The sequence below is a fragment of the Moschus berezovskii genome, chromosome 14 (assembly GCF_049115385.1).
Source record: "Moschus berezovskii isolate FMDL1 chromosome 14, NW_MosBer_1.0, whole genome shotgun sequence".
Lineage (NCBI taxonomy): Eukaryota > Metazoa > Chordata > Mammalia > Artiodactyla > Moschidae > Moschus > Moschus berezovskii.
Window position 1 is genome coordinate 66,179,207 of NC_142473.1, and position 27,391 is coordinate 66,206,597.

The window sequence follows — 27,391 nt, forward strand, 5'->3', positions numbered from 1 at the left end:
ATCAAATTAATATTAGGTTATTGGTATGGGTGCTAATCTAAAATGACTCGTGTCTTTATTACAAAAGAGAAATTTGAACATGGACATGGACAGAATTCAATGCCATGTGAAGACTCAGACGTGGAGGGAGATGGCCATGTACAGATGGAGGCAGAGATTGGAGTTAAGCTGCCACAAATCAAGAAATGTCTGGAACTACCCAAAGATGGAAGAGACAAGGAAGGATCTTTCCCTAGAGGATTTAGATGGAGCATAGGGTTGCCAAACAGCTTGATTTCAGACTTCTAGCCTCCAGAACTGTGAGCAAAAAAAATTTCTGCTATTTTAAACCACCCAGTTTATGGTACTTTTAATAGTACTACTGTAAAAATAATATACCATGTATTTTCAGCTTGATTCTTGCCATTTCTGAAATCATGATGGTGGAATTCTTGGCAAACACTAACAGATACCATGTGATTAGTTTAATTTTTGCCTCTCTTAAATCTTTTTTTCTTTTTTAATTTTAATTTTTATTGGAGGCTAATTATTTTACAATATTATATTGGTTGGTTTTGCCATACATTGATATGAATCCGCCCTAGGTGTACATGAGTTCCCCCTCCCGAAGCCCCCTCCCACCTCCCTCCTCCCCTTATCCTCCCTCTGGGTCATCCCCGCATACCAGCCCCGAGCATCCTGTAACATGCATCGACCCTGAGCTGACAATTCATTTCACATATGATAATATACATGTTTCAATGCCATTCTCCCAAACCATCCCACCCTCACCCTCTCCCACAGAGTCCCAAAGACTGTTTTATACACCTGTGTCTCTTTTGCTGTCTTGTATACAGGGTTATCATTTGCATCTTTCTAAATTCCATATATATGCATTAGTATATTGTATTGGTGTTTTTCTTTCTGGCTTACTTCACTCTGTATAATAGGCTCTAGTTTCATCCACCTCATTAGAACTGGTTCAAATGCATTCTTTTTAATGGCTGAGTAATACTCCATTGTGTATATGTACCAAAGCTTTCTTATCCATTCATCTGCAGATGGACATCTAGGTTGCTTCCATGTCCTGGCTATTATAAACAGTGCTGCAATGAACATTGGAGTACGTCTCTTTCAATTCTGGTTTCCTCGGTATGTATGCCCAGGAGTGCGATTGCTGGATCATATGGCAGCTCTATTTCCAGTTTTTTGAGGAATCTCCACACTGTTCTCCATAGTGGCTGTACTAGTTTGCATTCCCACCAACAGTGTAAGAGGGTTCCCTTCTCTCCACACCCTCTCCAGCATTTATTGCATGTAGACTTTTGGATAGCAGCCATTCTGACTGGTGTGAAATGGTATCTTATTGTGGTTTTGATTTGCATTTCTCTGATTATGAGGGATGTTGAGCATTTTTTCATGTGTTTGTTAGCCATCTCTATGTCTTCTTTGGAGAAATGTCTGTTTAGTTCTTTGGCCCATTTTTTGATTGGGTCATTTATTTTTCTGGAATTGAGCTGTAGGAGCTGCTTGTATATTTTGGAGATTAATCCTTTATCAGTTGCTTCATTTGCTATTATTTTCTCCCATTCTGAAGGCTGTCTTTTCACCTTACTTATAGTTTCCTTTGCTGTGCAGAAGCTTTTGATTTTAATTAGGTCCCATTTGTTTATTTTTGCTTTTATTTCCAATATTCTGGGAGGTGGGTCTTAGAGAATCCTGCTGTGATTTATGTCGGAGAGTGTTTTGCCTACGTTCTCCTCTAGGAGTTTTAGAGTTTCTGGTCTTACATTTAGCTCTCTAATCCATTTTGAGTTTATTTTGGTGTATGGTGTTAGGAAGTGTTCTATTTTCATTCTTTTACAAGTGGCTGACCAGTTTTCCCAGCACCACTTGTTAAAGAGACTGTCTTTTCTCCATTTTATATTCTTGCCTCCTTTGTCGAAGATAGGGTGTCCATAGGTGCGTGGATTTATCTCTGGGCTTTCTATTTTATTCCATTGATCTATATTTCTGTCTTTATGCCAGTACCATACTGTCTTGATGACTGTGGCTTTGTAGTAGAGCCTAAAGTCCAGCAGGTTAATTCCCCCAGTTCCATTTTTCTTCCTCAAGATTGCTTTGGCTATTTGAGGTTTTTTATATTTTATACAAATTGTGAGATTATTTGTTCTAGTTCTGTGAAAAATATCGTTGGTAGCTTGATATGGATTGCATTGAATGTATAAATTACTTTGGGTAGTATACTCATTTTTACAACATTTATTCTTCCAATCCATGAACACGGTATATTTCTTCATCTATTAGTGTCCTCTTTGATTACTTTCACTAGTGTTTTATAGTTTTCTATGTACAAGTCTTTTGTTTCCTTAGGTAGATATATTCCTAAGTATTTAATTCTTTTTGTTGCAACAGTGAATGGACTATTTTCCTTAATTTCTCTTTCTATTTTCTCATTATTAGTGTATAGGAATGCAAGGGATTTCTGTGTGTTGATTTTATATCCTGCAACTTTACTGTATTCATTGGAGAAGGCAATGGCAAGCCACTCCAGTACTCTTGCCTGTAAAATCCCATGGATGGAGGAGCCTGGTGGGCTGCAGTCCATGGGGTCGCTAGGGGTCGGACACGACTGAGCGACTTCACTTTCACTTTTCACTTTCACACATTGGAGAAGGAAATGGCAACCCACTCCAGTGTTCTTGCCTGGAGAATCCCAGGGACAGGGGAGCCTGGTGCACTTCCATCTATGGGGTCACACAGAGTCGGACACGATTGAAGTGACTTAGCAGCAGCAGCATGTAGAGGATCATGTCATCAGCGAACAGTGAAAGTTTTACTTCTTCTTTTCCAATTTGGATTCCTTTTATGTCTTTTTCTGCTCTGATTGCTATAGCCAAAACTTCCAGAACTATGTTGAATAGTAGAGGTGAGAGTGGGCACCCTTGTCTTGTTCCTGACTTTAGGGGAAATGCTTTCAGTTTTTCACCATTGAGGATAATGTTTGCTGTGGGTTTGTCATATATAGCTTTTATTATGTTGAGATATGTCCCTTCTATTCCCACTTTCTGGAGGGTTTTGATCATAAATGGATGTTGAATTTTGTTGAAGGCTTTCTCTGCATCTATTGAGATAATCATATGATTTTTATTTTTCAGTTTGTTAATGTGGTGTATTACGTTGATTGATTTGAGGATATTGAAGAATCCTTGCATTCCTGGGATAAAGCCCACTTGGTCATGACGTATGATCTTAATGTGCTGTTGGATTCTGATTGCTAGAATTTTGTTAAGGACTTTTGCATCTAGGTTGACCAGTGATATTGGCCTGTAGTTTTCTTTTTTTGTGGGATCTTTACCAGGTTTTGGGATTAGTGTGATGGTGGCCTCATAGAATGAGTTTGGAAGTTTCCCTTCTTCAGCAATTTTCTGGAAGAGTTTGAGTAGAATAGATATTAGCTCTTCTCTAAATTTTTGGTAGAATTCAGCTGTGAAGCTGTCTGGACCTGGGCTTTTGTTTGCTGGAAGATTTCTGATTACAGCCTCTAGTTCTGTGCTTGTGATGGGTCTATTCAGATTTTCTATTTCTTCCTGGTTCAGTTTTGGAAAGTTGTACTTTTCTAGGAATTTGTCCATTTCTTCCAAGTTATTCATTTTATTGCCATATAATTGCTGATAGTATTCTCTAATAATCCTTTGTATTTCTGTGTTGTTGGTTGTGATCTCTCCATTTTCATTTCTAATTTTATTGATTTGGTTCTTCTCCCTTTGTTTCTTGATGAGTCTGGCTAGTGGTTTGTCAATTTTATTTACCTTCTCAAAGAACCAGCTTTTGGGTTTGTTGATTTTTGCTATGGTCTCTTTTGTTTCTTTTGCATTTATCTCTGCCCTAATTTTTATGATTTCTTTCCTTCTACTAACCCTGGGGTTCTTCATTTCTTCCTTTTCTAGTTTCTTTAGATGTAGGGTTAGGTTATTTAGTTGACTTTTTTCTTGAGGTGTGCCTGTATTGCTATGAACTTCCCCCTTAGCACTGCTTTTACAGTATCCCAGAGGTTTGGGGTTGTTGTGTTTTCATTTTCATTCATTTCTATGAATATTTTGATTTCTCTTTTTATTTCTTCTATGATTTGTTCATTATTTAGCAGCGTGTTGTTCAGCCTCTGTATGTTGGCATTTTTAATGGTTTTCTCCCGTAATTGAGATCTAATCTTACTGAATTGTAGTCAGAAAAGATGCTTGGAATGATTTCAATTTTTTTGAATTTACCAAGGCTAGATTTATGGCCCAGGATGTGATCTATTCTGGAAAAGGTTCCATGTGCGCTTGAGAAAAAGGTGAAATTCATTGTTTTGGGGTGAAATGTCCTATAGATATCTATTAGGTCTAACTGGTCTATTGTATCATTTAAAGTTTGTGTTTCCTTGTTAATTTTCTGTTTAGTTGATCTATCCATAGATGTAAGTGGGGTATTAAAATCTCCTACTATTATTGCATTGTTGTTAATTTCCCCTTTCATACTTGTTACTAATTGTCTTACATATTGCGGTGCTCCTATGTTGGGTGCATAAATATTTATAATTGTTATATCTTCTTCTTGGATTGATCCTTTGATCATTATGTAGTTTCCTTCTTTGTCTCTTTTCACAGCCTTTGTTTTAAAGTCTATTTTATCTGATATGAGTATTTCAGCCCTTCACTTTCAGTCTGTATGTGTCCCTCGTTTTGAGGTGGGTCTCTTGTAGATAACATATATGGGGTTCTTGTTTTTGTATCCTTGCCTCTCTTAAATCTTGATGATTAACATTCTATTTAGACTTGGAATCACAGAACCAGGAAGGAAATCTTGAGTACTCAAGGCAAATCTCATTTTACTAAAGCAAACTTTTTAAAATTGAAGCACAGTTGACTTACAATATTACATTAACTTCAGGTGTACAGCACTGTAATTATAAATACAATATATATACAGAAGAATACAAAGATCATAACTGTACATTCAATCCATTTGCACATAATGAACACCTATTTAACCATACAACCAGGTCAAGAAAGGGAACATCAACATACCTAAGTGCTCTTCATGGCCCCTTTCAGTCCCTAACAGTCTTCAGCTATATCCACTCTCCTGACTTCTAACACAATATTTTGTTTTTCCTGGCATATATATTTATACACACACATATATATATATATATGTATATGTATATAATGGAATATTAGCCATAAAAAAGAAGGAAATTCTGCCATTTGTGACAACATGGATGAACTGTGAGGGTATTATGCTAAGTGAAACAATTTAGACAGAGAAAGACAAATATCACATATTTTCACTAATATGTGTTATCTATAAAACAAAACCAGTGAACAAGCATGTGTGTGTGTGTGTGTGTGTGTATGTGCTTATTTGTTCAGTCATGTCTGACTCTTCTTGACCCCATGGACTGTAGCCAGCCAGACTCCTCCGTCCATGGGGATTCTCTAGGCAAGAACACTGGAATGGGTTGCCATGGCCTCCTCCAGGGGATCTTCTCAACCCAAGGATCAAACCCAGGTCTCCCTCATTGCAGGTGGATTCTTTACCATCTGAGCCACCAGGAAAGCCTGAAGAAGCATAACAAAGCATAAACAGAGTCATAGATACAGAGAATAGGTGATTGCCAGAGGGGAGGGTTGGGGAGGATGAGTGAAGTAAGTGAGGGAGAGTAAGAGATACAAATTTCCAATTACAAAATAAGTTATGGGAATGAAATGTACAGTGTGAAGAATGCGATCAAAAATAATATGATATCTTTGTATAGTGATGGATGGTAACTAGACTTATTGTGGTGATCATTTTGTAACGTATAGAAATATCAAATCACTATGTCATGCGTCTGGAACTAACATAGTGTTGTAGTCAATTAAACTTCCAAAACAAACAACTCATAGAATAAAAGATCAGACTTGCAGTAACCAGAAGTGAGGAATGGGGAGAGGTACAAACTTTCGTGGCCAAAGGTACAAATTTTCAGTTATAAGATAAATAAGTACTACGGATTTAATGCACAAAATAAGGGCTTCCCTGATAGCTCAGCTGGTAAAGAATCCACCTGAAATTCAGGAGACCCTGGTTCAATTCCTGGGTCAAGAAGATTCGCTGGAGAAGGCATAGGCTACCCATGCCAGTATTCTTGGGCTTCCCTGGTGGCTCAGCTGATAAAGAATCTGCCTGCAATGAGGGAGAACTGGGTTCAATCCCTGAATTGGGAAGATCCCCTGGAGAAGGGAATGACTGCCCACTTCAGTATTCTGGCCTGGAGAATTCCATGGACTTTAGTCCATGGGGTCACAAAGAGTCAAACATGACTGAGCAACTTTCACTTTCACTTCATGATGGATATAATTAATGCTACTGCTTGTTATATATAACACTTGCTAACTGTGGTGTTGGAGAAGACTCTTGAGAGTCCCTTATACTGCAAGGAGATCCAACCAGTCCATTCTAGAGGAGATCAATCCTGGATGCTCATTGGAGGGACTGATGCTAAAGCTGAAACTGCAATACTTTGGCCACCTCATGTGACGAGTTGACTCACTGGAAAAGACTCTGATGCTGGGAAAGGTTGGGGGCGGGAGGAGAAGGGGACGACGGAGAATGTGATGGCTGGATGGCATCACCGACTCTGTGGACATGAGTTTGAGTGTACTCCGTGAGTTGGTGATGGACAGGGAGGCCTGGCGTGCTGTGATTCATGGGGTCGCGGAGAGTCGGACACGACTGAGCGACTGAACTGAACTGAACTGAACTGAACAGTATGGATCCTAAAATTTCTTATCACAAGGAAAAGTTTTCTTTTTCTTTTATTTTGTATCTGTATGACATGATGGATGTCTACTAAACTTACTGAAGTAATCATTTCATGATTTACATAAGTCAAATCAGTATGCTCTATACCTTAAACTTATACAGTGCTATATGTCTGGGGTTAGCTATGGGATAATCATATTTCAGTATATAATGGAACAAATTAATGCATTGTACACCTTGAACTTATACAATGTTATACATCAATTATAGCTCAATTTTAAAAAGTAATATTTATTTTAAAAATAGAAGGAAACTGATGCCCCCAAATTCTAGGTTGTATCACAGCCAGGAATTGAAGAAAATTATATTTGGCTTTGGAAAACTTGTTTTAAGTCAAGCAAAACTTCAGAGGAAAGTGTCAAGTCAAACTGAGTAAAATTTTAAATTTCTAGAAACAGAGTGAAATCATTTGTTCAGAAAAAGCATTTCTTGCTCTCAATAACTGACAGTGAATTTTATAAGAATACAAAAAAAGAAAAAAATGTTGGAATAAAGCTGTGGTTTATAGGTCTTACCTTAGAATAAATACAACCATCAGTTCCAAACACCCACTTCTGAGAATCATCTCCTTTATGTCTGTAATGAAAATGTAATTTAGAGATTGACAACTTTTCTCCACATTAACACGTTTGTAGGTTTCCAATAGAAATATCATTTCCACAGTCTGGCAGAAGGACTGCACACACTCTAAGGATTCTACCACGCTACTACCATCACTGGTACCTCAGCAGCTTCAGCCTTTCCTAAGACACCTAACTGCTTTAGTACCCAAAGTTATGTGGGGGTGTGTGAATGAGTGTGTATGTGTGTGTGCACGTGTGTGCATAACCAATGGCAACAGTGATTAACGGTCTAGAGAATAAATAGAGTCAATAAGAATATTATAGAAACTTCCATTCCCAAAAAATGATCCTCTGTGAGACAGAAAGAAGGGGGCTTAATTAAATAAAAGGATTCAGAGGATGAGAAGAAAAATGATACTGTGGAAAATTAGGAACCTTAGGCACCTATTTCTCAAACAAGTAGGAAATTTTCTTAAGGAACATCAGATTTTCTGAGCTAAGTCTGAGTAACAAAGAAAAACTAAGATGTGATGAAGCTAATTATGCCTAAATTAAGTCATCATATACTCATTAATATTTAGAAACCTTACAGAGATAGGACAAATGAATTAAATTAAGTGTAATGGGATGTTAAACAAGACTTTTCCTACTGCCTCAGAGTTTTGACAGAAGCATCAATGGTTGAGAATAAGAGGTGTCAGGTAATGCTTATTCTAAAGCAAGGAACTATATGATCTGGGCAGAGCACGTAAAGGTACGTAATGGTTCAGCACACATTAGCCTTTCACCTACACCCACATTATATAAGAAAACGTGAACAATTTCTGGGCATGTTGGGATGGGTGCTTATTAATAATGTAGGTCTCCAGGCCTCTATCCTCAGAGATTTTTATTCTTAAAGTCTGGACTCCCAGAAATACACATTACTAGGTATCACAAATGATTCCAATGAAAAGAATTCTGGGGACTTTGGATGTGTGTGGTTTATGGACCAGACTTTGGAAAACATTGAACTGGAGTGATGAGAGTCAACGAAAGAAAGGAACACATACTTGAAGTATCATAAAAGAACTGATTTGGTGATTAAATAACTGGGGTATGGGTTAGAAAGAGGTGGCAAGGTTAAGCCTTAAATGTCAAATTTGGGTAAAGAAGAACAAGACAGTATTAAAAGAAAATGAAATTAGAATATGAGAGGAAAGTAGAGATGTGAGGAAATATGAAGGGTTCATAATTAAAGACTGGTAACAGAAATAAATGAAGCTGGCTAGAAATAATGTGAGGGCTGCCACTGGGAACTGTGAAGAATACAACAAACTGGAGGGTATATGTTCCATCCAGAGGGGGAATAATGGTGTCATGAGAGGATGAAAGTTCAGTGTTGCCCATTCTGATTTTTTCAATAAAGGCCAGTAATTTTTTGCATGAAATCTCCCTATTTCTATAAGCTAATGCTGCTGCTGTTGCTGCTAAGTCGCTTCAGTTGTGTCCAACTCTATGCGACCACATAGACAGCAACCCACCAGGCTCCCCCGTCTCTGGGATTCTCCAGGCAAGAACACTGGAGTGGGTTGCCACTTCCTTTTCCAATGCATGAAAGTGAAAAGTGAAAATGAAGTCGCTCAGTCATGTCCGACTCTTAGCGACCCCATGGACTGCAGCCTACCAGGCTCCTCCGTCCATGGGATTTTCCAGGCAAGAGTACTGGAGTGGGTTGCCATTGCCTTCTCCCTATAAGCTAATAACTAATTACAAATACTATAATAATGTACAAATCAAACAAAATCTATAGGTCTCCAGTTTTTACTGTCCATAATCTAATCTCTGTGTGTAAATGGATGTGTATATATGTGTCTGTATCTATGTGTGCATCTTGCTTTAAGTTTATGAATTTAACAGTACAGGCCAGATCCTATAATCCACGTTTTTTAAAAACTGAAGTGAAATCCAGATTAAATGATGGTGTTAAATAAAAAATCTTTGATTCAATTGGTTTGTCTAATTGATGCTCCAGATATCTTTTAAAAAGAAGCATTTTTGATTTTTTGGTTTATGATTTTTATGTTTTTATGGTTTTGAGATCAATTGATAATGACATTGTTGGCTTGTCTTTCATCCCCTCATGGTCTTATACACAGCACAGACAATTACTAAAAGACAAACAAGTGCAAGCACTTACTATATTGAATAAGAATAAGATGAGTGACACCCAATGAGACATACCTGAACTAATGAGGCATGATATGTTTATAATATTCTTTGTGAGTTGTCAGGTTGCTATCTTAAGTGCTAGTTCTATTATTTTTAGCATATAAAAGGCAATGTCTTAATTCATAGCTTTGCTAAAATCACATGATATTAATACTACTTAGGAGAAGAGGAAAAATTTTTATCCCTAAAAGTTGCTGCCAAATATCTCTGAGGATATTTATTGTTATATAATGAAATATGATTGTACTTTTAAAGAAATAAAACACAAGCATTTCAGATGTTCTGGAAAAGATAAACTTATCCAGAGGTGAGTGAGTTCTAAAAATCCTGGTCCTTACAAAATATAGCCTCACAATAGATTTTGTTTCTCAGTTAAAGGCAAGCTGCATCAATACAAAGGCAAAAACCCTCATCTGTATAGACAGCCTCCTTTTTCTCCTGCCCATCCTAAATTCCTCTTTCTTTTCCTTGATCTCTTTCCTTCCTTTCTAAATTAAACCAAATCTTTTCTTGTAAATACAGATGTTTCAAGTTAAACTTAACAACAGTTTTGTTTTGTTTTTAATTATCATCTTTTTCCTCTCCCAAGTTCTCTTCTCTATAGGCCATAAGGACACTGAGTTTAAGCTTTAATCCCACCCAATTCCACAATAATCCTGGCCAGAGTGGGAAGTAATCTCAGGGCCCTAAGACAAGATCAGCACCAGCTTCAGTATGCAGTGAGTCCAGGGAAAGCCCTGGGCATGAAGAGCATGCTCCTCAAGCTGCATATAACCTTTCCACACACCTGCCATTTCTACCTAGACCATGGATCACACTGAGTGGTCTCCCTTCACCATTTCCTTCTAAAATAACCACTTAGTCATTCCCTACTCGTCATTTTAACTTTCTGGTTTTTCCTTAGGCCTTTTTTTCCTCTTTTTGTAATTACTAAAAACAAGTTTAATGGGAAATAACTGAAAGTATTATAAAACATTATGGCTGGCACATATTTAAAGCGTAAAATTTGCTAAGTTTTGAAACATGTGTACACATTTTAAAGCATCACAACAACCACGATAATGAACATATTTCCAGATCTCTCACCCCCAAAGTTTCTGTGTTCTCTTTTGTAATCATGCCCTCCTGTCCCTTCCTACCTTCCTATCTCTAGGCAAATGCTGATCTTCCTAGATTAGTTGTCGTCGTTCAGTAGCTCGGTTGTGTCTGACTCTGCAACCCCATAGACTGCACCATGCCAGACTTCCCTGTTCTTCACTAACTCCCAGAGCTTGCTCAAACTCATGTTCATTGAGTCAGTGATGCCATGCAACCATCTCGTCCTCCATCGTCCCCTTCTCCTCCTGCCTTCAATCTTTCCCAGCATCAGGGTCTTTTCTAATGAGTCAGCTCTTCACATCAGGTGGCCAAAGTATTGGAGCTTCAGCTTCAGCATCAATTCTTTCAATGAATATTCAGGACTGATATCCTTTAGGATTGACTGGTTTGATCTCTTTGCAGTCCAAGGGACTCCCAAGAGTCCCTTCTCCAACACCACAGTTTAAAAGCATAAATTCTTCGGCCTCAATCTTCTTTATGGTCCAACTCTCACATCCATACATTACTACTGGAAAAACCATAGCTTTGACTATAGGGACCTTTGCTGGCAAAGTAATGTCTCTGTTTTTTAATATGCTGTCTAGGTTTGTCATAGCTTTTCTTCTGAAGAACAAGTGTCTTTTAATTTCATGGCTGCAGTCACCATCTGCATCTAGATTAGTCAGGACTCTCTAAAATTTTATGCAAATGGAATCAAACAATATATACCCTTAATGGGTTTGTTTCTTCTCCTCGACATAATTGTTTTGAGATTCATCCATATTGTTGTGTGAATCAAGAGTTTGTTCCTTTTTATTATCAAGTAGTACTTTCTATTGGAGAAGGAAATGGCAACCCACTCCAGTGTTCTTGCCTGGAGAATCCCAGGGACAGGGGAGCCTGGTAGGCTTCCGTCTATGGGGTCACACAGAGTCGGACACAACTGAAATGACTTAGCAGCAGCAGCAGTACTTTCTATATACACTATAATTTATTTATCTGTTCACCTATGGATGGACATTTTGGTTGTTTCCAGTTTCTACTTTTGGCTTTAGAAATAAAGCTGCTATAAACAGTTATGCACGAGTCTTCATAAGGACTTTCATATTCCTTGAATAACTGAGGAGAGGCTGGGCAATAAACTATAGGTATATATATACCTACATGTATATAAATATAAATACACACACATATGTGAGTGTTTGTATGTACATATATGTATGTATTTGTTGTTATTCAGTTGCTAAGTCATGTCTGACTCTTCGTGACTCCCTGGACTGCAGCATACCAGGCCTCTCTGTCCCTCACCATCTCCTGGAGTTTGCCCAAGTTCACATTCATTGAATCGGTGATGCTATCCTACCATCTCATCCTCTGCTGCCCTCTTCTCCTTTTGCCTTCAATCTTTCCCAGCATTAGGGTCTTTTCCAATGCTCAACTCAGTTTTGGAGCTTCAGCTTTACCATCAGGCCTTTCAGCGAGTATTCAGGGTTGATTTCCTTTAGGATTGACTGGTTGGATCTCCTTGCTGTCCTAGCAACTCTCAAGAGTTTTCTCTAGCACCATAGTTTTGAAAGCATCAATTCTTTGCTGCTCAGCCTTCTTTATGGTCCAACTCTCACATCCATACATGACTGCTGGAAAGACTATAGCTTTGAATATACAGACCTTGGTCAGCAAAGTGATGTCTCTGCTTTTTAATATGCTGTCTAGGTTTGTCATAGCTCTTCTTCCAAGAAGCAATGTCTTCTAATTTTATGGCTGCAGTCACCATCCGCAGTGATTTTGTAAATATACATATATTGTATATTCTAGGGGAGTATCAATTATTTTCCAAAGTCTTGAAGCATTTATATTTCTACCAACTCTGTAGAAACCATGTACCAACTATGAGGGTTCCAGCTGTTCCACATTCTCACCAGCATTCAATATGGTCACATTTCAAACACTGGACCTTTTACTACATATGTGGTGTTACTTCATTTTAGTTATATTTTTCATTCCCCTAATATTTAGCATAAAGGCTGTATATTGTCACCCTGTTTATTTAACTTGTATGGAGAGTACATCATGAGGAACGCTGGGCTGGATGAAGCACAAACTGGAATCAAGATTGCTGGGAGAAATTTCAATAACCTTAGATATGCAGATGACAGCACCCTTATGGCAGAAAATGAAGAAGAAATCTTGATGAAAGTGACAGAGGAGAGTGAAAAAAATGGCTTAAAACTCAACATTCAGAAAACTAAGATCATGGCATCTGGTCCCATCATTTCATGGAAAATAGATGGGGAAACAGTGGAAACAGTGACAGACTTATTTTGGGGGGCTCCAAAATCACTGCAGGTGGTGACTGTAGCCATTAAAAGACGTCTTCTCCTTGGAAGAAAAATTATGACCAACCAAACAGCATATTAAAAAGCAGAGACATTACTTTGCCAACAAAGGTCCATCTAGTAAAAACTTTTGTTTTTCCAGTAGTCACATATGGATGTGAGAGTTGGACCATAAAGAAAGCTGAGTGCTAAAGAATTGATGCTTCTGAACTGTGGTGCTGGAGAAGACTCTTGAGAGAAACTTGGACTGCAAGGAGATCCAACCAGTTCATCCTAAAGGAAATCAGTCCTGAATATTCATTGGAAGGACTGATGCTGAAGCTGAAACTCCAAAACTTTGGCCACCTGATGCAAAGTACTGACTCATTGGAAAAGACCCTGATGCTGGGAGGGATCGGGGGCAGGAGGAGAAGGGGATGATAGAGAATGAGATGGCTAGATGGCATCGCTGACTCAATGGACATGAGTTTGAATGAACTCTGGGAGTTGGTGATGGACAGGGAGGCCTGGCGTGCTGTGATTCATGGGGTGGCAAAGAGTCAGACACTACTGAGCGACTGAACTGAACTGAACTGAACTTACTCTTACTCAGCAATGTTTTGTAGTTTTCAGTACACAAGTCTTGTACATATTTTATCTGATTCATATTGAAGCACGTCATATTTTTGATGCTATTATAATTGGCATTTAAAAATTTTAACTTCTAAAGTTGCTTGTTGTTAGTGTACAGGAATACAAATTATATATATATACGTATACACATTCATATCTAGATGTCTTTTATTTCTTTTCCATTTCTTATTATACTGGCTATAGTTTTCTATGCAATGATGAATAGGTGAGAGTGGACAACCTTGCCTTGTTTTAGACACTAGGAGGAAGCAATAGTCTTTCATCATTAAATATGTCAGCTGTATGATTTTTTGTAGATGCCCTTTGTCATATTGACAAAATTCCCTTCTATTCAGTTTTCTAAATAGAAAACTTTCTATTCGGAAGGGATTCTGACCTTTGTCAAAAGCTTTTCCTATATCAATTTGATGTTTGTGATTTTTTTTCCTTTTCAGTCTGCCAATTGAGTGATTTGCATTGATTGATTTTCAACTTCATTCTCCTGGGATAAACACTGCTTGGTCATGATATGTTGTCATTTTTATTGTATTCAACTTGTTAAAATGTTAAGAACCTTTTGCATTTATGTTCACAAGGGATATTGGTCTATGATTTTCTTTTCCTGTAATGTCTGTCTGACTTCTGCTTTCAGAATAATATTGGCCTCATAGAATTAGCTAGGAAGTATTCCCTCTTCTATTTTCTATATAAGAAAATGGAGACTTGGCACTATTCAGCAGAATTCCCAAGTGAAGCTAGTGAAGTCATCTGATTCTGAGGTTCTCTTTGTAGGAAAGCTTTTAACTAAAAATTTAATCTCTTTAAGAGATCCAGGACTATTCAGCTTACCTATTTCTTCTTGAGTAGACATTGGCAATTTGTGCCCTTGAAGAAACTGGTCTTTAATCATCTCAGTTTGGCAATTTTATTGGTACATCTTTGTTCAAAATATTCTATTATCCCTTTAATAACTGTGATATCACCTCTCTCATTCCTGATATTGGTAATTTGTGTTCTATTCCTTAATTTCCTGAGCAGTCTAGCTACAGGTTTATCAGTTTCTTTGATCTTTGGGGAAAAAAATAGCTTTTGATTTTGTTGATTTTTCTCTTTTTTCCTATTTTCTATTTCATTGATTTCCACTCTAACTTTTCTTATTTTCTGTCTTCTGATTACTTTGAGTTTGATTTGCTCTTCTTACTCTAGCTTCTCAAAATGGAAGCTGAGGTCACTGATTTGCTATCTTTCTTCTTAGCTCAGTTGGTAAAGAATCCGCCTTCATTCCTGGGTTGGGAAGATCTGCTGGAGAAGGGATAGGCTACCCAATCTAGTGTTCTTGGGCTTTCCCTGTGGCCCAGATGGTAAAGAATCTGCCTGAAATGCAGGAGACCTGGGTTCGATCCCTGTGTTGGGAAGATCCCCTAGAGAAGGGAAAGGCTATCCACTCCAGTATTCTGGCCTGGAGAATTCCATGGACTATATAGTCCATGGGTCACAAAGAGTTGGACACAACTGCGCAACTTTCACTTTCACTTCTTTCCTTATATAGGTTATTTACATAAATTTCCATCTAAGAACTTCTTGGGCAGCATCCCACAGTTTTTAATATGTGCATTTTCATTTTCATTCAGTTCAAAAATACTTGCTAATTTCCATTTTGATTTCTTCTTTGATTCTTGGGTCATTTGAAAATGTGTTACTTATGTCCAGATACTTCAGGGTTTTCCAGAAAGCTATCTGCTATTTTTTTTTTAATTTAAGTATGGTTGATTTACAGTGTTATGTTAACTTCTGATGTACAGCAAGGTGATTCAGTTATACATACACATATACTTTCTTTTCTATGTTCTTTTCTATTATGGCTTATCACAGGATATTAAATTAAGTTCCCTGTACTATACAGTAGGACCTTGTTGTGAAATCTGATTTCTAATGTAATTCTATTACGGCCAGAGAATCTTTTTTATAATATTTAAATTCTGTTAAATGTATTGAGACTTGTTTTATAGCTAGAATATACTCCATTTGATTTAATATACTGTTCCTTTAAATGAATATGTCTTCCACTGCTCTTGGGTATGTTCTTCTATAAATATCAATTAGGTCAAGCTGATTGACAGTGTATTCTAGTCTTCTGTATCCTTACAGTTTCCTCCTCACATGTTCTATTCACTACTGAAATAGAATATTGTTTAACTTATAGGACACCCTTAACTTATCAGTCTACTTTCAGTTGATATCATTGTTGTTATTTAGTTGCTAAGTCATGTCTGACTCTTTTGTGATCCATGGACTGTAGCCTGCCAGGCTCCTCTGTCCATGGGATTTCCCAGGTAAGAATATTGGAGTGGGTTGCCATTCCTTTTTCCAGAGAATCTTCCTGACACAGAGATTGAACCTGCATATCCTGCATTGCAGGTGGATTCTTACCACTGAGTCACTGGATATCACACCACTTGACAAATACAGTGTGAGAATCTTTCTTCCATTTCTCCTATTGGTATTTGTACTGTTAACTTCATATATTTTGCATCTACACGTTTTTCTCTCCATAATATATTACTATTTTTTGCTTTAAACAAAAAAATATATTTTAAAGAGACTTAAATAAGAAATGATATCTTTATATTGTCTATGTGGTTATTATTCTCAGTGCTCTTCATTTTCATCTGATACCAACATTCTTCTGCTTGAAGGAATTCTTTAAATGGTGTTTGTTCTCTAGGTCTGCTGGTGATAAATTCTTTCAGTTTCTGATTAATATCTGAATTTTTTATTTTGCCTTAATATTTAAAAGACATTAATATTTTCATTGGGAAATGATTTCTATATTGATAGGTTGGTTTATTTGTTCTTTAAGTTTTTAAAGATATTCTTCCACTTTCTTCTCACTCTTATTGTTACCATCAAGAAATCTGCTGTCATTCTTATCTTTATTCCTTTTGTACATAATAAATGTGACTTTTCTGTATACTCTTAAGATTTTTCTCTTTATCACTAATTTTAAGGAATTTGATTATGATTCTTCTTGGTTTCTTTTCTTAGTGTTTCTGATGCTTAAAATCTGTTGAACTTCTTGGATGCGTGGGTTGTAGTTTTCACAAAATTTTTGTCCTATATTTTTAGAAGACATCATTTTTTCCAATATTTTCCTGTTCCCTCCTTCTTCCCTTCAGAGACTCTAATTATTCTGAGATTAGGCCATCTGAAGCTTTTCACAACCAACAGTGCTCTGTTCATTTTTCTTCAATCCATATTTTTTTCTCTCTGGTTTGCACTATGAATAGTTTCTTTTGGTATCTAAGTTCACTAAAATTTTCTTCCACAATGTCTCATTTGCTATTAGACAAATTCAGCATGTTTTTCAAGTCATACATTGAAGTTTTCATATCCAGAAATTTGATTTGAGTCTTTTTATACGTTCTGTGTCTCTAGTAACATGTTCAATCTTTCCTCTAGCTACCTGAATATATGGAATACAATGATAACAACTGTTTTAATGACCTGTGTATTAATTATGTAATCTGTATCATTTCTAGGTCACTTACAATTGACTGATTCTTCTCTTTATTATAACCCTGGACTAAGTGAGCTGAAGCATCTCTGGCTCCATGTCCCATGGTTTGCACTTGTTATTATTGCAACTTGATGCTTTGTGGGTTTCCAGTTTACAGCATTGATTCTGCCCCCAGAAAACTTGTTAGCTACTCCATGTATAGCACCATATCAACCTGGGACTTGCTTTGGGTTTGTTTGCTCCTCCTTGGGAACTATGTGTTTAGGACTCTACCCACACTGGCCAGTTTGTGTGATAGCAAGCTACTGTCCCTCTCTGCCTCCTGCTTGGGTGTTTCAATTAATGTACCCTACTCATTCTCTGGCCACCTCATGTGACGAGTTGACTCACTGGAAAAGACTCTGATGCTGGGAAGGATTGGGGGCGGGAGGAGAAGGGGACGACAGAGAATGAGATGGCTGGATGGCATCACTGACTCTGTGGACATGAGTTTGAGTGTACTCCGGGAGTTGGTGATGGACAGGGAGGCCTGGTGTGCTGTGATTCGTGGGGTCACAGAGAGTCGGACACAACTGAGCGACTGAACTGAACTGAACTGAACTCATTCTCTGAGGTATCAACTACCACACTTGGCACTCACTGGCAACTGTAAGATTGGATTTTGACCTACAGACTATATAGTTTTGTGGCTAAGATTGAGTTACAGATTACAGTTGCTTGACTTTGCATTCATCCCCAATCACTTAGATATGACCTTGAGTAAGTGATTAAACTCTGTATTTCAATCTCCCCCCTGTAAGTATAGTAATGCTACCTGCCTTATCAAGTGTTAAGTTTAAATGTAAAAATACAGTATAAATGAATTACAATAGTGTCTGAATCAGAATTTGTTTTTGTTGTTGTTGTTGTTAGAGTAAGTGTTACAGCTAGGATTTATACCTCGAAATCTGACTCTGTAGATCATGTTCTTAAACCACTATGCAATATTCTAATACCTGTTGGACAGTATGCTTTGCATGTTAGAGAAAATTTCCCTTCTATATTTGTGGCTGAGCCAAACTTTCTCTGGTGCCTAAATGCCCTAGTTCTGGCTTTAGCCCTAAGCACATCCTAATTGTCTCTCCAGCCAGAGTAGTTGGCTAATAGCTTTCTAAGACTTGAAATACAATAGGACTTGTTTTTATCAAAACTAGGTAAAATCAAAAGAGAAATGAAATAGAAAACAGATTTAGGAAACAATATTTCCAAGTGGTTGGAGATAAATCACCTTTCTTCCTTACTGCTAATTTTTTCTTCTAAATCTATTTTTAATTTTATCCTCCAAGTCAGAAAAAACAAACAAGAATGACACTTTTGGTGCCTTACTAGCCAGAATTTTTTTGTCTCCTTGATTTTTCCTTCACTGTTCAATATTTCATCTTCAGAAGATGGAGAAAAGGTTAGGAATACACATAACACATTAAATTCTTAATAACCAAAATGGATACAAAGAAATGAGTTCTAATAATTACAGAGTAAAGCAGCAGCTTGTCTACAACAGATATATACTGAAGGCAACTTTTCAGTTTTAAAAAATATCTAAGACACATTATCTAATTAAGTGGCATGTGTTTTCAAGCTTATTTTAGAAAAATTAGTGTTGATATTTTGAACACAAATTTAAAACATAATGGATATTCCATATAAGCCAGGAAGCATGATAATTTGACTGCTCAGGAATCTTGAAATTAACATTTCTTGTTTTCAGGTACATAGCTCATAAACATTACCTTTTCTGTAGGATTAATTTGTATCCTTGTAGTGATGTTCCATCAGTAGCCTTGACTCTGATTGGATGACCAATAGCTAGACAGCTTTGAGTTATTGCTTGGCTCAGGATCATTCCAGTCTTCCAATGAATAGAGAGGGGGGAGAAAGGTCTAAATAAGTTAAAAGAACCAGAAAATTCAACAATGTGTCACAAATAGTGAGGTCATTATGCCTGGATAAACTCGGATATTAACAGTTGCCGAAAGTGAAACACTACCCACAACTTAGCAGTCAGTGAGCCCTGCTCAGAATCAGTGATCTTCTGTTGGACAAGGGTGGCATTTTACAGTTCAGCGCAAAATAAAACAGACCTTGATATCTTCATTTGTGCTTTTTTTCTGTGCATATTTCACAGTGTAGTGATTTGGGGTCCATTACGTGTCACTTGTTATAACTACAGAGCTTACTAGAAATATGTATGCACAGAAAAAAAATAATAAAGGCAGTGAACTGAAAAGATTGAAACAAATCCTTAACCTCTGGTACCAATTTAAAGTTTTATTCTGGGTCTAAATACCGTGGGTTAAACATTTTAAGGTGGTTTATTAACTACTTTCATTTTAAATGTTACGATTCTCTGATAAGGAAGTTGATTCAGAGTATTGCTTGCATGGGCTTTTAAAAATTTTCTTACTTGGTAAATTGACACAACATTTTAAATAAGTGACAACCACTGAGGAATTTATTTACACATATTGAGGATTTATGGCATGGAAACTTCTCTGTTTTAACAGGTAAACTAATTTATTTTGGGAAAAAAAAAGGATAGAACTTTAAATCTTAGAAGAATTTCAAAACTGTTTTCCTTTTAACATGTGACTTTTATTTCTCATGGTTTTGTTGTGTGAGAAAGAACTACACAACGACTTAGGGGAAAAAGTGTTTTTGTAAATTTTTGTTCTATTTAACACTGAATGGAATCCTCATTTGAACACGCTTGTCTATAGAGAAAGGGAACTCCTTGGGGTGAGGAAAAAGAATCACCACTTATTAAGCACTTTCTGTATACCAGATAGTATGCTTGAACTTCAAATATATTTTCTCAATCACCATAGCCACTATGCAAGACAAATGGGACTAACTCCATTTTATACATAAGAAAACTGGTTCAGTACAGCTAAGTAACTGTCCCAAGATCATGGAAATGATTCTAATTCTGACCTGTCTAACTCCAAAACTCATACTCTTTGCAGAAAGCATTTAAATTCTTTCAGGAAAATTTTTAGATAAGTACAAGATTTTTGATATCATGAAATTCTAGAAACAGATGCCACAGAATTAGAGAATATGAGACCTGGAAAAACAATCTTCTGTATCAACTGGTCCAACTCCATTACCAGAAGACTAAGGCCCTGATATGGTATGTGACTTACTTGAGGTCACACTGGTATTCAGTGGTCGTGCTAAAACTAAAATATTTCCATCAGTACTCATAAATCGGTCAGATACAGAGAAGTGTTTTATTTTGAAATGCAGTAAAATGGCATAAGTTTTGAACTTAGACAGACCAAGAATCTTTCCTCTATCACCTACTGGTCTCAGTTTTTCAGCTGTGTAATGAAAATTTGCATAATTTTATGAGATTAAATGAGATAATAGATGTGTGTACAATGTTTAACATATTTTTAACAAAATGACAATATTATTTCTAAATCAGAAATAAAATACAACATATTAATAAAAAGGACTAGTAGTTAAGAGAGTCTCCAGGTTGGAAAAAGATTTCAGTTCAGTTCAGTCGTTCAGTCGTGTCCAACTCTTTGCGACCCCATGAATCACAGCACGCCAGGCCTCCCTGTCCATCACCAACTCCCAGAGTTCACTCAAACTCATGTCCATCGAGTTGGTGATGCCATCCAGCCATCTCATTCTCTGTTGTCCCCTTCTTCTCCTGCCCCCAGTCCCTCCCAGCATCAGAGTCTTTTCCAGTGAGTCAACTCTTCGCATGAGGTGGCCAAAGTATTGGAAGCATCTAATCTCATTCTGCCTTTGTCAATGAAGTGGATAATATTTTTTAGTATCTTTGTGTCTCAATTACTGTAATTTTTGGTTTTAGCTCTCTGTAAAGCAGATGACACTACCCATATGGCAGAAAGTGAAGAGGAACTAAAAAGCCTCTTGATGAAAGTGAAAGAGGAGAGTGAAAAGGTTGGCTTGAAGCTCAACATTCAGAAAACTAAGATCATGGCATCTGGTCCCATCACTTCATGGGAAATAGATGGGGAAACAGTGTCAGACTTTATTTTGGGGGGCTCCAAAATCACTGCAGATGCTGATTGCAGCCAGGAAATTAAAAGACGCTTACTCCTTGGAAGGAAAGTTATGACCAACCTTGATAGTATATTAAAAAGCAGAGACATTACTTTGCCAACCAAGGTCCGTCTAGTCAAGGCAATGGTTTTTCCCGTGGTCATGTATGGATGTGAGAGTTGGACTGTGAAGAAAGCTGATCGCTGAAGAATTGATGCTTTTGAAATGTGGTGTTGGAGAAGACTCTTGAGAGTCCCTTGTACCGCAAGGAGATCCAACCAGGAAGGACTGATGCTAAAGCTGAAACTGCAATACTTTGGCCACCTCATGCGACGAGTTGACTCACTGGAAAAGACTCTGATGCTGGGAAGGATTGGGGGTGGGAGAAGAAGGGGACGACAGATAATGAGATGGCTGGATGGCATCACTGACTCTGTGGACATGAGTTTGAGTGAACTCCGGGATTTGGTGATGGACAAGGAGGCCTGGCGTGCTGTGATTCATGGGGTCGCAGAGAGTCAGACACGACTGAGCGACTGAACTGAACTGAACTGAACTGAAAAGCAAAATTAATAGTTAAGAGTAATTCAAAATTTCATTTGACTAAATAATTTCAATCTCTCCTACCCCCTAAACTAAGTAGCAACATACTTGCCTGAGTTACTCTGCACTCATGGAAGTGCTAGGAAGAAGCAAAAACAGTCTACAGGGAGGAGACAAAGGGAGGCAGGAGAATGGTAGAAACAAGCTGCATCATCTCTTTCCAGTCATAAATATTTGGTGGCAATAGTAAAATGTATTTCAATAGGAAAAGCAATGGGGAGAGCAATTATATATTCTCAACTTAAATCTGATTCAATAATGTAAGAACAAAGTTTAATGCCAAGACACAGGTTTTGTGTTAGGCATTGTTCACATTTTATACTCAGGGATTTATTTTAAAACTAAGAGTTTCAAAACTAAAACTAGAGTATGGTCTTACTCTATCACTATATTGTACTGATTCACCAGGCTCTGTGAACCTCATCAGTAAAGACTAAGGAGTGGAAGCAAATGATTTTCAGACAAATCTCGTGAAAATGGTGAGTCTGTGGACTATAGCAAAGCTCTATGCTAGTTTAAACAACATTCTGGAGCACGAACTAATCAGCCCATCTAAAAGTGAGTTAAATGTTCATGTCCGCGTCCTCTGCACTAGACAAACTAAGAGGAGATCACAGATTCACAAGTCAACAACTGCAGTGCTTTCAGTTGTGAGCTTATATGAGGGAGAGGGTCAGGAAATGGAGCAGCGAAGTGAGCCAGTGAGCCCATGAAGTGACTCAGAGAGAGCAGACATTCGTGGATACCTTTGTGATCACCCACACACTGGCTGCAGGCCACAGGGTCGACGGCGTCAACTGGCTCCCACTGCTCTCTTTACTGCTTGAGAAACTCCGTTTTATGACGGACACAGAGGCATGAAGGACAATATTGGGGTCCGCCTATACCATGAAAAGAAACAAGTTTTTAACTTATAGTCTGAAAGTCAAACTTCCTCAGCATCAGTTCAGTTCAGTTCAATTCAGTCGTTCAGTTGTGTCCGACTCTTTGCGACCCCATGAATCGCAGCACGCCAGGCCTCCCTGTCCATCACCAATGTCTGGAGTTCACTCAAACTCATGTCCATCGAGTCAGATAGAGTAATCTTGAACATGTTTCTCATTGAGAAGGTCTCTTTGGAAATAGTAGTGCCCAATCCCACTTGCCCAATTAAATTAATACTTGTTGAACACCGGCTCTGATACAGAAGTCCCTGAACTGTGTGATATGGAATATTATGAAGCGTTTTTCTGCCCTAAATAAATTTACATGCATAGAGGCAATAATACACACACACGGGCACACATGCACGATTTCATGTTAAGCTCCATTTGGATGATTAAATACGGCTATAGGATGCAAAGAAAGGTTGTCTCATTTCTACAGGAGCAATAAAAAGTGAAACACCTTGAAAGAGGTAACATTTGGACCAGGTCTTAAAGGATGGAAGCAGTTCAACAAGAATAATGAAGGAAAAAAAGGCATTCCAAGCAAAAGCAATTAGTATAATAAATATATCTTAGGATTTAACGGAAGACTCAAAAGTTAAATTTGGCCAAACTTAGGGTCAAGTGTAATGCCATGGGACTAGGTGTCAGTGGGGTTCTCGAGGAGGAGTGACTGTATAACAGAAGATTTTACAAAGGTTGATCTGGCAAATGCAAACATAATGGATTGCAATAAGGAGAGATCAAAGGCAGGGAGAACAGTTCAGAGTTTGTACAAGTTCATAAGAATTAAGGGATAGGAGCAGCGCTAGTGATAAAGAACCCGCCTGCCAGTGCAGGAGACGTAAGAGATGTGGATTAGATCCCTGGCTTGGGAAGATCCCTGCGGAAGGAAATGGCAACCCACTCTGGTATTTTTGCCTAGAGAATCCCATGGACATGGAAGCCTGGTGGACTCTTTACTTTCTGTCTCTCGAAAGAGACAAACAGGATGAAAGCAATTAGCATGTTGAGATTTCAGTGATTGCTGCCAGAATGGATGGGAGAGGGCCATCTGGGAAGATACTGCCTCTGTGTCCCATGAGTTTATAAGATGACAAACACCAAAAGTATTGTGCACCTTCTAACATTTCTCACTTAGACTTGATTGATTATCAGTTTAAATGAACAGTCATTCATATCATCTGTCAGAATTCTACTTCTTCATATTTGTTGCTGCTCTTGTTCAGTCGCTCAGTCCTGTTCGTCTCTGTGAGACCCCACAGGCTGCAGCATGCCAGGTTTTCCTGTCCTTCACCATCTCCTGGAGCTTGCTCAAACTCATGTTCATTGAGTCAGTGATGCCATGCAATCATCCCATCCTCTGTCATCCCCTTCTCCTCCTGCCTTTAATCTTTCCCAGCATCAGGATCTTTTCCAATGAGTCAGTTCATCGCATCAGGTGGCCAATGTACTGGAGCTTCAGCTTCAGCATTAGCCATTCAATGAATATTCAGCACTGATTTTCTTTAGGATTGACTGGTCTGATCTCCTTGCAGTCCAAAAAACTCTCAGGAGTCCTCTCCAGCACCACAGTTCAAAAGCATCAGTTCTTTGGTGCTCAGTCTTTTTTATGGTCCAACTCTCACATCCATACATGACTACTGGAAAAACCATAGCTTTGATTATATGGACCTTTGTCTGCAAAGTAATGTCTCTGCTTTTTAATATGCTGTCTAGGTTAGTCATAGCTTTTCTTCCAAGGAGCAAGCATCTTTTAATTTCATCACTGCAGTCACCATCTGCAGTGATTTTGGAGCCCAAGAAAATAAAGTCTGTTTCCCCATCTATTTGCCATGAAGTGATGGAACCATTGTTTCCCCAACTACTTGCCATGAAGCGATGGGACCAGAGGCCATGATATTAGTTTTTTGAATGTTGAGTTTTAAATCAGCTTTTTCATTCTCCTCTTTCACTTTCTGTTAGAGGTTCTTTATGTCCTCTTTACTTTTTGCCATAAGGGTGGTGTCATCTGCATATCAGAGCTTATTGATGTTTTTCTCAGCAATCTTGATTCCAGTTTGTGCTTCATCTAGTCCAGCATTTCACATGACATACTTTGCATGTAAGTTAGATAAGCAGGGTGACAATATACAGCCTTGACGTACTCTTTTACCAATTTTGAACCAGTCCATTGTTCCATGTTCCATATCTTGTTCTAACTGTTGCTTCTTGACCTGCATACAGATTTCTCAGGAAGCAGATAAGGTGATCTGGTATTCCCATCTCTAAGAATTTTCCACAGTTTGTTGTGATCCACACAGTCAAAGGTTTTAGTGTAGTCAATGAAGCAGAAGTAGATGTTTTTCTGGCATTCTCTTACTTTTTCTATGATCCAGTGGATGTTGGCAATTTGATCTCTGGTTCTTCTTCTTTTTCTAAAACCAGCTTGAACATCTGGAAGTTCTTGGTTCACGTACTGCTGAAGCATAGCTTGGAGAATATTGAGCACTACTTTGCTAGTGTGTGAGATGAGAGCAATTGTGTGGAAGTCTGAACATTCTTTGACATTGCCTTTCTTTGGGATTGGAATGAAAACTGACCTTTTCTAGTCCTGTGGCCACTGCTGAGTTTTCCAAAATTTCTGGCGTACTGAGTACAGTACTTTCACAGCATCATCTTTTAGGATTTGAAACAGCTCAACTGGAATTCCATCACCTCCACTAGCTTTGTTTGTAGTGATGCTTCCTAAGACTCACTTGACTTCACATTCCAGGATGTCTGGCTCTAAGTGAGTGATCACACCATCGTGGTTACCTGGGTCATGAAGATCTTTTTTGTATAGTTCTTCTGTGTATTCTTGCCATCTCTTCTTAATGTCTTCTGCTTCTGTTAGGGCCATACCATTTCTGTCTTTTGTTGTGCCCATCTTTGCATGAAATGTTCCCTTGGTATGTCTGTTTTCTTGAAGAGATCTCTAGTCTTTCACATTCTATTGTTTTCCTCTACTTCTTTGCATTGTTCACTTAGGAAGGCTTTCTTATCTCTTCTTTCTATTCTTTGGAATTCTGCATTCAGATGGGTATATCTTTCCTTTTCTCCTTTGCCTTTTCTCATTCTCCTTCATATTTAATAAACTTTACCTCCTACCTTATATAATCACTTTCCCTGAAAAACATGTTAACTTTAAGTACTAATATTTATTTGTATAGGATTATGAGACTATATCAAATTATGCTTTAAACTTAGTAAATAATATTGATTCAGTAACAATTTAAATAGTTTTCTAATATTGAAATGTCTATTCTAATTCTTTGCTAACACTAGATTTTAAGTAGCAAGTGATTTTTTCAAAAACAAAATTTAAATGATAATTTAAAAGGTGATGTTTTACAAGCGTGAACAGGCAATAACAAAAGGGTATGACTAAGACATCTGATAATTATTCTATGATGGACGAAAATGTCATATGACTCATATACATGAAAATAAAAATTTTAAAATACAGTAACCCCACCACATAAGCAGATTTGACTTAGAGTTCTTTGATGATTTATTTCCCAGTTAGACAGTAGTGATTGGATTCTAGATGGGAACTTCTCACAGTTTCTGAACAATGATAAACTATATTCTACTAATCCATTCCCCACAGGACTCAGCATTTAAAGTAGCACTCTTAGTCGTCCTCCTAACTCCAAGTTGCCATCACACTCAGAACTCTCCTCCGCAACTGGGAAGAAGATTGTTTTGACTGGAATTAGTCAGACAGAAGAACTGCACTGCCAACTGCTTCTTTGTACGGCACCGGCTGCCACTGCCTAAATTCTTGTTATCTGCACAACATGGTTTAATCTTTTAACAGTTGGCTTATTGGTGAAGAGCGAAGGGGTCCTTTGTGTCTGTCTTGGGTTGGCACCCAGTATTAACACCATGCTGTTCTCTAAGAGATATTTTGCTGGACAGTTCCCAAGTGATTCTACACAGACCAGACAGGGCCAGGCCCACTAACTCAGCTTCATTTAATGTTATTTAAAAAAATGTCCTGCCACGTTGGGGTTCTAATACACTTAAAATTGACAATGGCCATTAAATTATCTTCATGATGTCACCTACTTTTTTCTTTTTAATTTAATCTGATAGCTTAGCTTTAGAAGAAACGTTTAGGAAGGTGGGGGAGACAAATTTTTAAATTCAGAAAAGTGCTCTGACAACCTACAACATAATATGCCATATGTGTGTCTATATGTGAGTGTGTGTGTGTGTCCGTGTGCACATGTGCATGCACGAGCATGTGTATGATAGCATTTATGTTGACACAGGTCTCCAAATATATACCATAACATGTGCAATTAGGAAACCTTTTAAAGTCTTGTTGAGAATCAAAAAAAAGAAACTTTCTTTTATTCTTTTGAATATCTACATACATAGCTTCCTTTAAGCGACCATTATGATTTTGCTTTTCTGAATAAACCGTGCTGATACAGAGAATGCCAGTGATAAAAAATGGGTATATATGTACTAGGCCAGTTAAAATTTCTTGTTTAATTTTCTTTCCCCAAACTACCAATGAAAGTGGAGTAGACTTCAAAGTTCCTGTACAACTTCAAAGTAATATGGTCTCTTTCTGCAGATCTACTGAGGAACAAACGTAAGATGATGAAAGTTTTTGTGAAAAAAAGG

The 27,391-nt window shown here is 37.7% G+C and overlaps 1 protein-coding gene across 1 annotated transcript in view; it reads right to left on the reverse strand.

Moving 5' to 3' along the window:
* The window catches only part of LOC148775651 (doublecortin domain-containing protein 1-like), a 48,362-nt gene that overhangs the window by 8,423 nt on the left and 12,548 nt on the right, over positions 1-27,391 (reverse strand). Inside the window, exons 5-7 of the mRNA XM_088843395.1 lie at positions 22,553-22,687; positions 18,914-19,032; positions 7,344-7,404 (exon numbers count right to left, since the gene is read on the reverse strand). Coding sequence (XP_088699521.1) covers positions 7,344-7,404; positions 18,914-19,032; positions 22,553-22,687 — 315 coding nt within the window. The remainder of the gene's footprint in view (positions 1-7,343; positions 7,405-18,913; positions 19,033-22,552; positions 22,688-27,391) is intronic.